Here is a 14,407-nt window from a genome sequence, read left to right on the forward strand (position 1 = left end):
GTTTGCTTCTTGCCTCCACAAACCACTTTTTAACAGTATGTCCTTGTATCAAATGGTCCAGTGTTCTTTAAGAAACAACAAAGCCAGTGGGAGACAGAAAAACTACATTGTCAGTTTCCTTGGAAATGTTGACATGAAGCTTATTACTTCTGTTGTAAAACCCTGTTCCATTTAGAAAAAGAAGAGATCACCGTGATCCCAAGGGGTGTGTACAATTACAGCTTGGGGTTGTGTAACAGAAATACAGTGAACCCATTCTGGTTATTAACTGTATAGGCAAAAAAAAAAAAAGGAAAGGAAAGAGAAGGGTACATAGATACATCCATTTCAGAAGCCATCAATTCTTTTTTCCTATGAGTTTTTTTTTTTAGTAAGATTTTCCTTAATCTAAAGAAAATTGTCTCTGACAAAGAAAACAAATAAAGTGGTGATGGTATACCATTTGCAAAGTAAGTCTTTGCAGGCCCAATTCTGGGCTGTAAGTTTGTACCAAAGCATATAGGTAGGTAGGCCAGCCTGGGGAATTGTTTTTAACCTTGAAATTTTATTCCCTTGGTTTTGTTCTTTATTGATTTTGTTCCTAATGAACATGTGAAGATCCAAACTCTATCGCAGTTTTATTCTTGTGATTCTTTACAAAAGGTTTTGTTGTTGCTGTGGTGGTGGTGGTGGTGCCTTTAAATTCTAGAACCTTTTCTTCTGACCTTCAGTCTCCAGATTCAACTGCAAGAGCAAAATGATAATGCAGATCTTTTAGAATTCAGCTGTGCTTCCTAATGGGGCTGTAGCCAGTTTTTGCTCCAAGTTGCACACACAGATCTTGCTGTTGTTTGTCCAGCAAACATCCCTTTCCCCACTCACTGAATATTGCCATTCTCACTTAGATGAGTAATAGGAGTCTGTACCTGATCTCTAGGAATCAGAAAGATGCTTCAAAAGTACAAAGTAATGCTTCCAGCGGCCCTCCAGGCTGGTGTTACCTCTATAAATGGGAAAGTGCTGTGGCAGAGAAGGCAGATTAAACTGAACCAAGATTACCTGGCAGGAAATGGTGTAGGACCTATCTTTGAGCCCTTCCATCAGCTTAGACTCATCCTGCCATCATCACAAGCATGATAACAAACATATTTATCATATCCGAATGTTTCCTTGTGCCCCTTAGTAACCCATGACCCCTCTCCCCTATTTCAGTGTTTTCAGGCAACTATTGATTTGCTTTCTGTCCATTATAGGTTAGTTTGCATTTTCAGGAATTTTGTGTGAATGGAATTATAGTATTTACTCTTTTTTTAGTTGGGCCTGTTTAACTCACTATAATTATTTTGAGATTCTGCCATGTGTATCAATAGTTTGTCCCTATTTCTTTGTTGGATAGTATTCCATTTTCTGAATATATCACAGTTTGTTTATTCACTTGTTGATGGCCATTTAGATTTTCAGTTTTTTTGCTTTTAAGAACAAAGCTACTATTAATATTCATGTACAAATCTTTGGGTGGACATTTACTGTGATATTAATATAGCCACCACAGCTTTCTCTTGATTAGTGTTAGTATAGTATATCTTTTAATGTGATTGCTAACATGGTGGTTTATAGTTAAGTTTAAATCTCCCCTCTTGTGGATTGTTTTTATTTTTCCCATCTCTTTTTCTGGTTCCCACTTTTGCTTTGTCTGCCTTCTTTTAGATTCACGGTATTTTTTTATTATTCCATACTATTTTCTTACGTGGCTTATTAGCTCTTCCTCTTTGCCTTTTTAATGGTTGTTTTAAGGTTTATAGGGTACATCTTTAACTCTTCACAGTCTGTCTTCAAGTAGTGTTATATCATTTCAGCTATAGTGTAAGAACCTTACAACTCTACGTTTCCATTTCTCCCTCCTGATTTTTGTGCTCCTGTTGTCACACGTTTTACTTCTACATATGGTATAAACCCCATTATATACTATTGCTCTTTTTCTTTAAGTGGTCAACTATCTTTTGGGTTTTTTTTTTTTTTTTTATTCTTGGCTGCGTTGAGTCTTCATTGCTACACGCGGGCTTTCTCTAGTTGCGGCGAGTGGGGGCTACTTTTTGTTGCGGTGCATGGGCTTCTCATTGTGGTGGCTTCTCTTGTTGTGGAGCGTGGGCTCTAGGCACGTGAGCTTTGGTAGTTGCAGCATGTGGGCTCAGTAGTTGTGGCACATGGGCTTAATTGCTCCGAGGCATGTGGGATCTTCCCGGACCAGGGCTTGAACCCGTGTTCTCTGCATTGGCAGGCGGATTCTTAACCACTGCGCCACCAGGGAAGTCCCCTGGGTTTTTTTAAAATTAGTTAATTAATTAACTACGCTGCGGCATGTGGGATCTTCATTGCAGCACGCGGGATCTTTCATTGTGGCTCACAGGCTCTTCATTGTGGCTCACAGGCTTCTCTCTAATTGTGGTGCACAGGCTCCAGAGTGCACGGGCTCCATAATTGCGACACACGGGCTTAGTTGCCCCGCGGCACGTGGGATCTTAGTTCTCCAACCAGAGATCGAACCCATGTCCCCTGCATCGGAAGGCAGATTCTTAACCACTGGATCACCAGGGAAGTCCATAAGTGGTCAATTATCTTTTAAAGAGATTTTTTTTAAAGTAAGAAGAAAGTCTTTTGTATCTACCCACATATTTGCCATTGCCAGGGCTCTTCATTCCATTGTGTAGATCCAGATTTCCATCTTGTATCAGTTTTTTTCTTCCCAAATGATTTTCTTCAACATCTCTTGTAGTGCTGGTCTATTGGTGATGATTTCTGTCAACTTGTGTATGTCTGAAAAATTACTTGCCTTCACCTTTGAATGATATTTTCACCAGATATAGCATTCTAGGTTAATAGGCTTTTTTTTTTTCTTTCAGTACTCTGAGTGTTGCTGCACTGTCTTCTGGATTGCTTAGTTTGCAATGAGAGGTCTGCTTTCATTCTTATATGTTCTTCTGTATGTAATGTGTCTTTTTTTCTGGATGTTTATAGGATTTTCTCTTTATCATTGATTTTGAATAATTTATGATGTCCCTTGGTGTTGTTTTCTTCATGTCTCTTGTGTTTGGTGTTCATTGAGTTTCTTGGATCTGTGAGTTTATAGTTTTCATCAAATATGGAAAATTTTCAATCATCATATTCTCAAATATTTCTTTTTGCCCCCATCCTCCTTTCAGGAACTCCAGTTACATGTACAGTTGGCCCTTGAACAACACACGTTTGAACTACATGGATCAACTTATACACAGATTTTTTTTCAATAGTAAATACTACAGTACTACATAATCTACTGTCGGTTGAGTCTGTGGATACAGAGGAACTGTGTATGTGGAGGAACCACGGCTATGGGGGGCCAAGTATAAGATACGTAGATCTTTGACTGTGCACAGGGTTGGTGTCCCAATCCCCACGTTGTTCAAGGGTGAACTGTATATTAGGCTAAGTACAGCTCACTGGTGATCTATTCATTTTTTCAGTCTTTTTTTTCTTTCTGTTTTCTTTTAGATAGTTTCTAATGTTATGTATTTGAGCTTACTCTTCTTCTACAGTGTGTAATCTGCAGTTAATCTCATCCAGTGTGTTTTTCATCAGACGTTGTATTTTTCTTCTCTAGATGTTCAGCTTGGGTCTTTTTTTATATCTTCCCTGTTTCTAGTTAACATGCTTAAGCTTTTCTCTATCTTCTTGAACATATCATATGTAGTTATAATAACTGTTTTAACATCCTTGTCTTCTAATTCTGTCATTTCTATTATTTTTACTAATGATTTTTTTTCTCTTTATGGTTAATGTTTTCCTATCTCTTTGAATGTCTGAATGCTTAATATTTTTTTTACTGAAATTTAGATTTTGTGAATTTGGATTTCTTTTTGGTATACTTATAAATATTCCTGTGTGGGTGTGTTGGTGTATGTGTGTGCTTCTTTATTTTTATTTTATTTTTAAATTTTATTGGAGTATAGTTGATTTACAGTGTTGTTAGTAAATATTCTTGAACTTTGTTCTAGGTTCTAGTTAAATTAATTGGAAATAGTTGTTCCTTTTGAGGCTTACTTTTAAGCTTACTATGAAGTGGGACCAGACTAGCATTTAGTCTATGGTAAATTTAACTCATTACTAAAGCAGTACCCTTCTGAGTACTTTACCTGCTGCACTGGGAATTCACCAGGCTTTTCCACTGCAACTGGTGGGAACACAAACTATTCCTGGCCCCTGTGAGCTCTAGGGATTGTTTCCCCTTCTTCTTTAAGGTGCTTCTTTTCTACAGCTTTGGTTAGTTTCCTCATGCATATTCTAATCAATACTGAACTGAAGACTCAGCCGGTACCCTCTGCAGATCTCTGTGCAGCTCTTGTTTCTGGTACCCTGCTCTGTGAACTCCAGCCACAGTGGTCTCCCCAGACTCCTCACTGTGCCTCTTCCCTGCCCTGAGGCATAGAAATTCTCTCCTACCAGCCAACTGGGCTCATTGCACGTGTTTCCCTCTCTCAGGGATTACTTCCTGTGCTACCTGATGTAAAGTGTCTGAAAACCATTGTTTTGCATATTTTATCCTTTCATTTTTTTGTTTTAGGCATGGGAGGGGATGTAAATCCAGGCCCTGTTACTCCATCTTGACCCAAAGTGGAAGTCTAACAGTATATTATATACTAAAAAGAAAAATACATTCTAAACTATATTTTCTTACCATTTATTGCTGGTAGATAGTAATGCAATTAACTTTTGTGTTTTGATATTTTATTAACAACTTTGCTGTGTCATGTATTGGTCAGCTTTTGTTGCAATAACAATCCCCAAATCTCAGGGACTCTCGATGGCAAATGTTTGTTTTTTACTCCTGGTACATCTGTCACTGGCCATCCGAAGCTCTGCTTCACATCTTTATTTGAGGATTCAGGCTGAAGGAGCAGTGTTTAATGGGACATGACTCTCTCATGGCAGAGGGAAAAGACTGGATAATGCAATAAATCTTAAAACTTCTCTAAAGACACATATATTACTTACACTCACATCTAATTGGCCATTAAAAGTCACATGGCCAAACCTGATGTCTGTGGTGGGAGGAGGGTGTATAAGCAGTGATGTGTTAGAGCTGGCTCATATAGGCTCATGAAAACTGCTTGTACACCTCTCTTTCCAACACTGTGTTTAGTGATCATGTTGGTGACTTGAAATATACTATGATGGGAGCATTTACACCACGTAAATTGGCAAACACAACAAATCAGCACCTTTTTTCTGGAGAGCTAGCTGAACTTTTAGTTTCAAACCACTGGGTATATGCCTCTTTTAGAGAGTAGTGGTTAATAGTTGGAAACAAGATTATTTTCTATCATATATCTTTTTAGTAATTTGTTAACTTGTGTGTGTGTTTAAATTTTACTAGCTATGACCTCTAGTGTAGCATTGAGTATGAGTAGTGATAAAGGGCAAACTTGTCTTGTTCCTGGTGTTAAAGGAAATGCATTTTGCCATCGAGTATAATATTTGCTGTAAGTTTTTTGGAGACAGCATTTATCAGATTAAGGAAACTTCTCTAATTGTCACAGATTTCACATAATTGATCAATCAATTTTATCAAATGCTTTTCCTACATTTATTGAAATAATCTTTTAATATTAATATAGTGAAAATTGCATTAATGGATATTCTGATATTGAACTAACCTTGCATTCCTGGAATGAGCCCATCTTTTTTATGTTTTCTAGGATTCTGTATATTATTTATGAATATTATACCTATATGTATGAATGAGCTTGGCCTGTAATTTTACTCTCTCAGAAAAGTTTTGCTGTCAGAGGTTGTTAATTGTTTGTTTTAGCCTTATTAAATGAGTTGAATAATTTTCCTTATTTTTCTGTTTTCTATATGAGTTTAAGTAAAATTGGAACTATTTTGCTCTTGAATGCTTAGTATAACTTGATAGTGATACCTTCTGGACCTTGAGTTTTCTTTGGGAGGAGATTTTTAACTAGCTCTCCATTCAGATTTTTTTGTTTTTCTTGAGCTGGGGAAAATATATTTTCCTAGGAATTGTCCATCTCACCTGTTTTCCAAGTTTATGGCATAGAATTATTCCTTTGTTCTGTTGTTTTTAATGTCTGCTGTATCTGTAGTTTTCTCCCTTTCTATTGATTACCATTATTATTTTTTTGTGCCTTTTCTTTTTTTCTTGATCATTCTTGCTAGAGGTTTGTCAATTTTATTGATCTTTCTAAAGAACCAGATTGGACTGTGTTGATCCTCTTTATTAGAGTTTGGCAATTAAAGACCTGTAGACCAAATCTGGCTGAGACCTGTTTTTTTATGGCCAGTAAGCTAAGAACCTAAGAATGGTTTTTATACCTTAAAAGCGTTAAAAATATTTTAACACACACACAAACACAAAGATGCCACAGAGACCATATGTGGCCCGTGAAACCTAAAATATTTTCTGTCTGACCCTTTTCATAAAATTTGCCAACCTGCCAGCCTGTGCTCTCTAGAGTCTTGGTTTTTCGGTCACTGGTTATTTATCTTACTTCACTGTCTGCTCAGCCATTTTGTGCGAGGTTTCTCTGCATATCTAGCTCACCATAGTGCTAGAAACAAAAATCTTACCTCTGTTTTCTACATATTTGTTTCGTTTTCTGGCATAGGCAGTCAAGTAATGGTTGGTACCAGTAGTTTATAAGAAATGGATGGGAATAGCAATTGAAAAAATGTATCAAGCAATATAGAAGACCACCATTATTCTATTTTAGTGGTGGAATATCTCTTAGCACTGCCATAGCACCAGTGTTCTTTGGCACTGTAGTTTGAGAGCAGCTATGAACTTAGTCATATTGATCTTACTGCCAAATTCATAGAAGTCCTGGACCCCGGAAAGTGATATTATATTTTGGGAGCTAAAAGGAACTTAATCATGTACATTGTAAAGCAAACAAAAATGATCTCATATGTCATTATCCAAATTTTTTACCAGAATAAGTTTATGGTTCACAGTATTTTTTAAAGAATGCCTATCACGTTTTTTCCCTCCTTAATTCCTCAGTCTCTTTTGGCCGGGGAGGGAGTAGACTTTACCTCTTTTACTTGTCCTTCAAATAAGTTTTCCCCAAGGTTTAATCCCTCTTTTCTGCATATTTTCTGCCCCCCTCAGGGTAATCTTCACATCATAGGTTCAATTACTAACCATAGATATAATTATTCTTATATATTTCCTTCTGTTTTTAATCTCGTTCCTGGACTTCAGACCCACAAGTCTAAGCTGAACATCACTGCCATGTCTCACAGGCACCTCAGGTTCAATCTAACTCAACTCTTTTCACTCATAGCCTGTTACTTTGCCTTTCTTATCAGTGTCTCTACCTCTAATGCATTTCCCCTCTTTCTTCTGCTTCTTCCCCTCTCCTCCCCCAATACTGTCCAACCCACGGTGGCAAGTGTGATCTTTCCAATACACAAAATCAGCAGGTTTCTTTTTTTTTTTTTTTTTTTTTTTTGCGGTACGCAGGCCTCTCACTGTTGTGGCCTCTCCCATTGTGGAGCACAGCCTCCGGACCCGCAGGCTCGGCGGCCATGGGTCACGGGCCCAGCCGCTCCGCGGCATGTGGGATCTTCCCGGACCGGGGCACGAACCTGCGTCCCCTGCATCGGCAGGTGGACTCTCAACCAGTGCGCCACCACGGAAGCCCAGCAGGCTTCATTTTTTGCTGCTGCCCCTCGTGCTCTTTATATTCTAGCAGTACCATGCACCACTTCCCTGAATGTTCCATGCTTACTCATGCCTTTGCATGTGCTGCTGTTTCCTTCTGCTTGAAATACCCTTATCTTTTTTGCCTGTCTGGGAAAGACATCCAGTGAAGCTTGGTTCAGGCATCATCTGCTTTGTGAAGCCTCCCTGACTCATAGTCAGCCCTCCTTCCTGCATTCATGTTCTACTTTGTGTACACCTCCATTGTAGTACTTGGCTCTTCATTGTCTGCACGTCTGTCTCCCCTGTGAACTGAGGTCCTCAGAAGCATGAGCTGTGCCCCTCTCTACATCCTCAGCTTAATAACTGGCACCTATTAGATGCCTCATAAATATTATATTTGATGAAAGAGCAAAAAAATTATACTCAGAATGCATGTTCATTACAAAAGTATTTCTGTATAATAAAGAAGAATAAGCTAATTAAAGCAACAACGGAAACTTCCCACTCCTCACCTTCCCTTCTCATCAGAAGGCTCACCTGGGCAGAAGAGGGAGCAGTAGGTGACTCAGTCATTTCCCACAACCACCCATGTTATAGAGGCCAGCGTTCACATTGGTCCTGGCATGATCAACAACCTGATGAACCCAGCCAAGACTAAGATAAACTGCTTGTCCTCGAGTAGAATAAATATTTCAAATAAAGTCAACCCAAGAAAGGCCAAACAGCTATTGATTGCTAAAAGCCTGAACTTGAGCCCAGTGAGTATTCCAACGTTCACCTCCATCCAGCTTACCTGATCAATATGCAATTACTGCCCCCTTTAAACGTGTCTTACACTGCTTACCTGAAGAAGGGTTTTACTTTTAAGATCTTTTGTTTGTTGAATTTGCTTAGGCAGGGAAAAAAAGAGACTTGGCGAAACCAGCGTCATTTACCTTTAGCATTTCAAACAATTCTGTTATATGTGAAATGTTTGAATGTATGCTGCATGCTAACGGAAGGTGCCCTGCTACATGACTGTAATTCATTTCGAGAGGACTTTTTCTGAGTGACTAAACAGTAAGGATATTGTATTTCAGTTTCCTAATTTCTGTTCACATGGTTATCTGCCCTAGCCATAACCTTTGTAAATTTAAGTTTGTAGAGTAGGGTGCTCAAGTCCAGCTGCAGTGAAAACATATATATTATTTGTCTACTCTCCTTTTAGAATTTCATCTTGGTGCAAAAAATACCCTTCCTATTGAATTTAGAAATTTATTTACCCTGCTCCAGATATTTAAGATTTCATGTCTCACAAATATGCCTTTCTCACACCACTGCAGTTATCAGAACTCTGTCGTTTTCACTTATGCTCTTGTCATATTCTCTTACATATGCTTACTGACCCCAAGCTCTGTCACTCCAGTCCCTTCATCACACTACTGCCAGGTTAAGCTTTCTAAAATCTATCTGTGTAGAGTCCTCCTTTTCTTGAACATTTCATGGCTTCTCAATGTCAACAGCATGGAGCCCAGGTTCCCTGGCAGCACATCTAGGGCCTGTCATGACCTGTTCCTGCCCACCTCCCCTTAGTCATCTTCTTAACCCCTGGTCTTTTTTTTTTTTTTTTTTTTGCGGTACGCGGGCCTCTCACTGTTGTGACCTCTCCCGTTGCGGAGCACAGACTCCTGATGCGCAGGCTTAGCGGCCATGGCTCACGGGCCCAGCCGCTCCGCGGCATGTGGGATCCTTCCGGACCGGGGCACGAACCCGTGTCCCCTGCATCGGCAGGCAGACTCTCAACCACTGTGCCATCAGGGAAGCCCAACCCCTGGTCATTGAGAGCTACTTCCAGTTCCCCCAAGTGGCATGTTCTTACAGGCCTCCTATACCTTTGCCCGGGTCGCTTACCCACCACTGCCACCAATGTCATGGCTCTCCCTTCTCTGCCTGACAAACACTCATATTTCAGACTCAGTTCAGATGTCACCTTTCATTTGACACCTTCACAGATTTCTCCTTGATAAAGTTAATTATCTCTACCTCTCACCTCCTTGGAGTTAAATTTTCATTGCTTTGGGCTTTTTTTTTTTTTTTTTTTGCGGTACGCGGACTTCTCACTGTTGTGGCCTCTCCCGTTGCGGAGCACAGGCTCCGGACGCACAGGCTCAGCGGCCATGGGTCACGGGCCCAGCCGCTCCACGGCATGTGGGATCTTCCCAGACCGGGGCACGAACCCGTGTCCCTGCATCAGCAGGTGGACTCTCAACCACTGCGCCACCAGGGAAGCCCCAGCTTTGGGCTTTTGAAATTATTTTTATTTACCTGTTCTTAAATTGGCTAAAGACAGGGAGCTTATAATTCCTAGCAGCTAGTGTAGTGCCTGCTGTATGGAGGCAAGTGCTTAGTAGAAGCCTTTTTTTTTTTTCTGTTAAACTCAGTAGTTGGGTTGAATGTCATTTGTGAGTATCTTGGATTGTTTTGATTGATTTGTTTATTCCCCATAGCAAGGGGAATAAAGTTAGGAATATTCACAATACATCCTTGATCTTTTGAGATTGGCACCAAGTAGGATGGCCAACTATCTCAGTTTGCCCAGGACTGAGGGGTTTCCCAGGATGTTGTACTTTCTTTTCAGTGCTAAAAATGGAACAGTCTCAGGTATACCAGCATGGTCTAGCACCAAAGGGCACTGTCAGCAAGCTTTTTATCTACTCTCCTTTCCTCCACTCACTGGGACCCAATCCTGGCTGGCTGTTCTGACCCAGGATAGCATGCTTTGTCATCATTAACACTTTAATACTGCATACAAAAATTAACTAAAAATAAATTAAAGATCCAAATGTAAGAACTAAAATAGTAAACTCTTAGAAGAAAACATAGGTGTAAATCTTCATGACACTGGGTTTGGCAGTGGTTTCCTTTTTTCTGACTGCACAACATGGCTTCCAGGATCTTAGTTCCCCGACCAGGGATTGAACCCAGGCCACTGCAGTGAAAGCACCAAGTCCTAACCACTGGACCACCAGGGAATTCCCTGGCAATGGTTTCTTAGCTATGACACCAAAAGCACAAACAGCAGAAGAAAAAAATAAGTTTTGTGCTTCAAAGGGCACTGTCAAGAAAGTGAAAAGATATCGCCTAGAATGGAAGAAAGTATTTACAAATCATTTACCTGTTAAGGGACTTGTATCCAGAATAAAGAACTCATACAACTCAATAATAAAGATAGTTAAGCTAATTTAAAAATGGGCAAAGTATCTGAATAGACATTTTTTCAAAGAGGATATACGAATGGCCAATAAGTACATGAAAAGGTGCTTGACATCATTAGTTATCAGGGAAATGCAAATTAAAACCAGAGTGAGGTACCATTTCACACACACTAGGGTGGCTAGAACCAAAAAGTCAGATGATAAGTGTTGATAAAGATGTGGAGAAATCAGAACACTTATATGCTGCCAATGGGAATTTTAAATGATGTAGCCCCACTTTGGAAAGGTCTGATGGTTCCTCAACAGGTTTAAACATAGAGTACCATATTCCCTAGCAGTTTCACTCCTAGGTATACATATACCGAAGAGAAATGAAAACATATATCCATACAAAAACACGTGCATGAATGTTGATAGCAGCATTATTCATAATAGCCAAAAGGTAAAAACACCCCAAATGTCCATGATGGATGAATGGATAGATAAATGGTGACATTTCCATACAGTGGACTATTATTCAAGCATAGAAAAGAATGAACTACTGATACATGCTACAACATAGATGAACCTTGAAAACATTATACTAGGTGAAAGAAGTCAGTCACAAAAGACTAAGTATTGTATGATACCATTTAAGTTGAAAAGTCCAGAGTAGGCAAATCCATAGAGACAGAAAGTAGATCAGTGATTGTTTAGGGCTAGGATGGAATGGGGAAGGTAGAGGGATGGTAGCTTAAGGGTAGAGGATCTCTTGTCAGGGTGATGAAAATGTTCTATAGTTGACTATGGTGATGGTGGCACATATCTGTGAATATTCTAAAATTCACTGAATTGTACATTTTAAATGGGTGAGTTGTATGGTATGTGAATTATATCTTGATAAAGCTGTTAAAAAGAAAGAAAAAGGAAGAATAGGCGATCCATAATCCTACCACCCTGAACATGTTCGTATCTTGATCTGTTTCTTTCCAGTCTCTTTTAATGTATATATTTTACATAATTGAGATAATGCTTCATACAGAATTTTGAATATTATCTTTTGTGCTTATCATTCTGACTGTAAGAACTTGTTCATTCTACCACATACTCTCCTAATTGTTAACAAAGTGTGTAGTATTCCATGTAGATATACTATAATGTAATAATTTTTTTTACTGGTGGACATTGTTTTGTTTTTATTTTTCTTTTTTCCGTTGTAATGAGTATTGCAGTAAATACACTTTCTTTTTTTTTTAAGACTACCACACACTCATGAAAACCTCTTCTGTTCCCAGAGAAAAGAAGATCTCCCGGAGCAGTGCCCTGAAAGTGCTGGACCATGCCATGATCGGACCCGAGGGCACAGACAATTGCCATAAGTTTGTTGATATTCTTGGCTTACGAACCATCTTTCCCCTTTTTATGAAATCTCCCAGGAAGATCAAGAAAGTGGGAACCACTGAGAAGGAGCATGAAGGTAGGGTTCACTGGAGAAGTCAGCCTAATGAAGATACATTAGGAGAAATGGGGGGCAATGAGAGCTACTGTGAAAAACTCTGTCATGCAGCTGAGGAGTTGACTCTTAAGCGGAAGTGTGCTACCTTTTTCTTTTTTATTTGCCTATTTTCTATGCATGGAAAAGCAACCCAGAGACCCCTGATCACTGATGGCCTTTGTTGCACTGGTTCTCTGCTTGTTTGAATCCTAGTGGTTCCATTCCCTTCTGGCCTGTGAATAAGTCTGTGTGTGAAGGTTTTGTTTTCTTCACTATAATTTGTAGCGAGGAGTCTCTCTGATGGAAGACCCTTTTGAAAAGAGTAATGAGGTGGCAACACATGTCACCGCCAGAGTAGTGCTTTCATGTATTTCTGTATTAAAGAGTGATTCAGCCACCATTAGGAATTGCCGAAATAAACTATTTACAGCCCAGGTTCCCCTTTTTATGTTTCTCCTCCCTGATGGTGCATACTCCCAGCAAAATGCCATGAATTGCGGTGCTGTAAGCAGAGTAGTTACTGCTAGGCCATTCTCTTCCTGCTGTTGTCTAGTGGCCTGCTGCATCCCTCTCCCCAGTAAATAGCCGCAGTGCAACCTGGAAGGCCCTGGATTTATGAGCACTGACAGTTCTGTTGGAGGTTAACAGATACTTGCACCAGGGAATTTACGTGGTTGGGTGGTTATTTTAAAGTATGGGGAGGGTGCTAAGAGGGGGACGAGGAGGTGGTGTGTGTGAAGGACAAGGACCTGGGCTGATTGGCTGGCTAATTTGGCTGTCTTGTCAGAAGTTAACATCTGTCCCATGGTTTGATTTTTTTTCATCATGATTAGTAGAACGGCATAGGTATCTGCAGGATCTTTTGCATTCCTTACCCTCCTAGGTAAAAGTCTGGGAGTTCCTGTCTATCACTTCTCAAATTGACTTGACTTAGTCTGTACCAACTTGGAGTGGCTAAAGGTGAAGGTGATGCCTTCAGTGGTCACCTCCAGTGATATCTTCTCTGATGAAAGCAGCTCTCCAGAGATAGCGGGAAGTCTGGCAGGGGAAGAACTATGGACTAGAGATGTGAGAACATGTAGAGAGTTCAGTTCACCTCAAAGCAGATACTGACCAAACACCAGCTCTGAGCATGTTAAGCCTACTGCTGATCTTTTTTCTTTCCTCAATGGAAATTCAGCAAAATGAGGCCATGGGAGAGGGAATGGGTGGTATTGGAGATCGAGGAGGTAAAATTTTGGAGACAGTCACTATTCATTGAAAACCTGCCACATTCCTAGTTCTGCTGCATTATATGCTATCTTAGTTGGGCCTTACCCATGAAGTGGTATCCTTGTTTTTTAAGATAAGGAAGTCAGCTAAGAAAGGAACCAAGCTGCGGTTCTACAGCTAAATAGCTGTGTGACTTTAGACCCTTTGCTTAACTTCTCTCAACTGCGTTTTCCTTCCTGCTCTGTAAGATGCGGAAACTAGACTAGTGAATTAGAAGCTCTGATATCTGTACCTTAAGATCCTGAGGCACAGGCCCTAGTTGTCAAGGCTTTGTCCTATAATCCAGGAAACTCCTTGAGGACTGTGGGTGGCTGACCTGCTGGGTTGTATTGAGAGGCTTGATGGTACATTTTGAGCATGCTTGAAGAAAGTGAAGGGAAACAGCCCTTAGCAGGCTCTTGCTCTGTGTGCATGGCGCTGAGAAGAGAAATGACAGATTCAGTGAGTAGCTGTTTTCCTTCTGAAAAATGTGCCTGGTGGCATGCTGGTAGCAGTACATTTGCTTTAGAGTACCCACATTAGGAATTTGATAACATTATATTAGTGAGGGCAGTGGATTGGGAAGACAGCTCCTGGAAGGCACGTTTGGACTGTAATGGCTGGTGAGGATGAGCTCTGCATCCTGAATACAGCGGCACCCAAAGAGTGACCCCCAAGGAGAAAACACAGCCCTGGCCTTTCTCCCACCCCTGCTCCTGCTCCTGGCCATGGTGGTGGGGTGAGGATGGAGGCAGGGCAAAGCAGGGGCACCTTGTGCAAGGTTTCTTTGTCCTGTCTTCTGGGTTG

At 40.3% G+C, this 14,407-nt stretch overlaps 1 protein-coding gene across 1 annotated transcript in view; it reads left to right on the forward strand.

Annotated features, from left to right (window-relative positions):
* Positions 1-14,407, forward strand: part of CTNNBL1 (catenin beta like 1) — a 169,071-nt gene that overhangs the window by 94,084 nt on the left and 60,580 nt on the right. The window contains exon 11 of the mRNA XM_065892012.1: positions 12,150-12,331. Coding sequence (XP_065748084.1) covers positions 12,150-12,331 — 182 coding nt within the window. The remainder of the gene's footprint in view (positions 1-12,149; positions 12,332-14,407) is intronic.

The sequence above is a fragment of the Phocoena phocoena genome, chromosome 15, assembly GCF_963924675.1.
Source record: "Phocoena phocoena chromosome 15, mPhoPho1.1, whole genome shotgun sequence".
Taxonomy (NCBI): domain Eukaryota; kingdom Metazoa; phylum Chordata; class Mammalia; order Artiodactyla; family Phocoenidae; genus Phocoena; species Phocoena phocoena.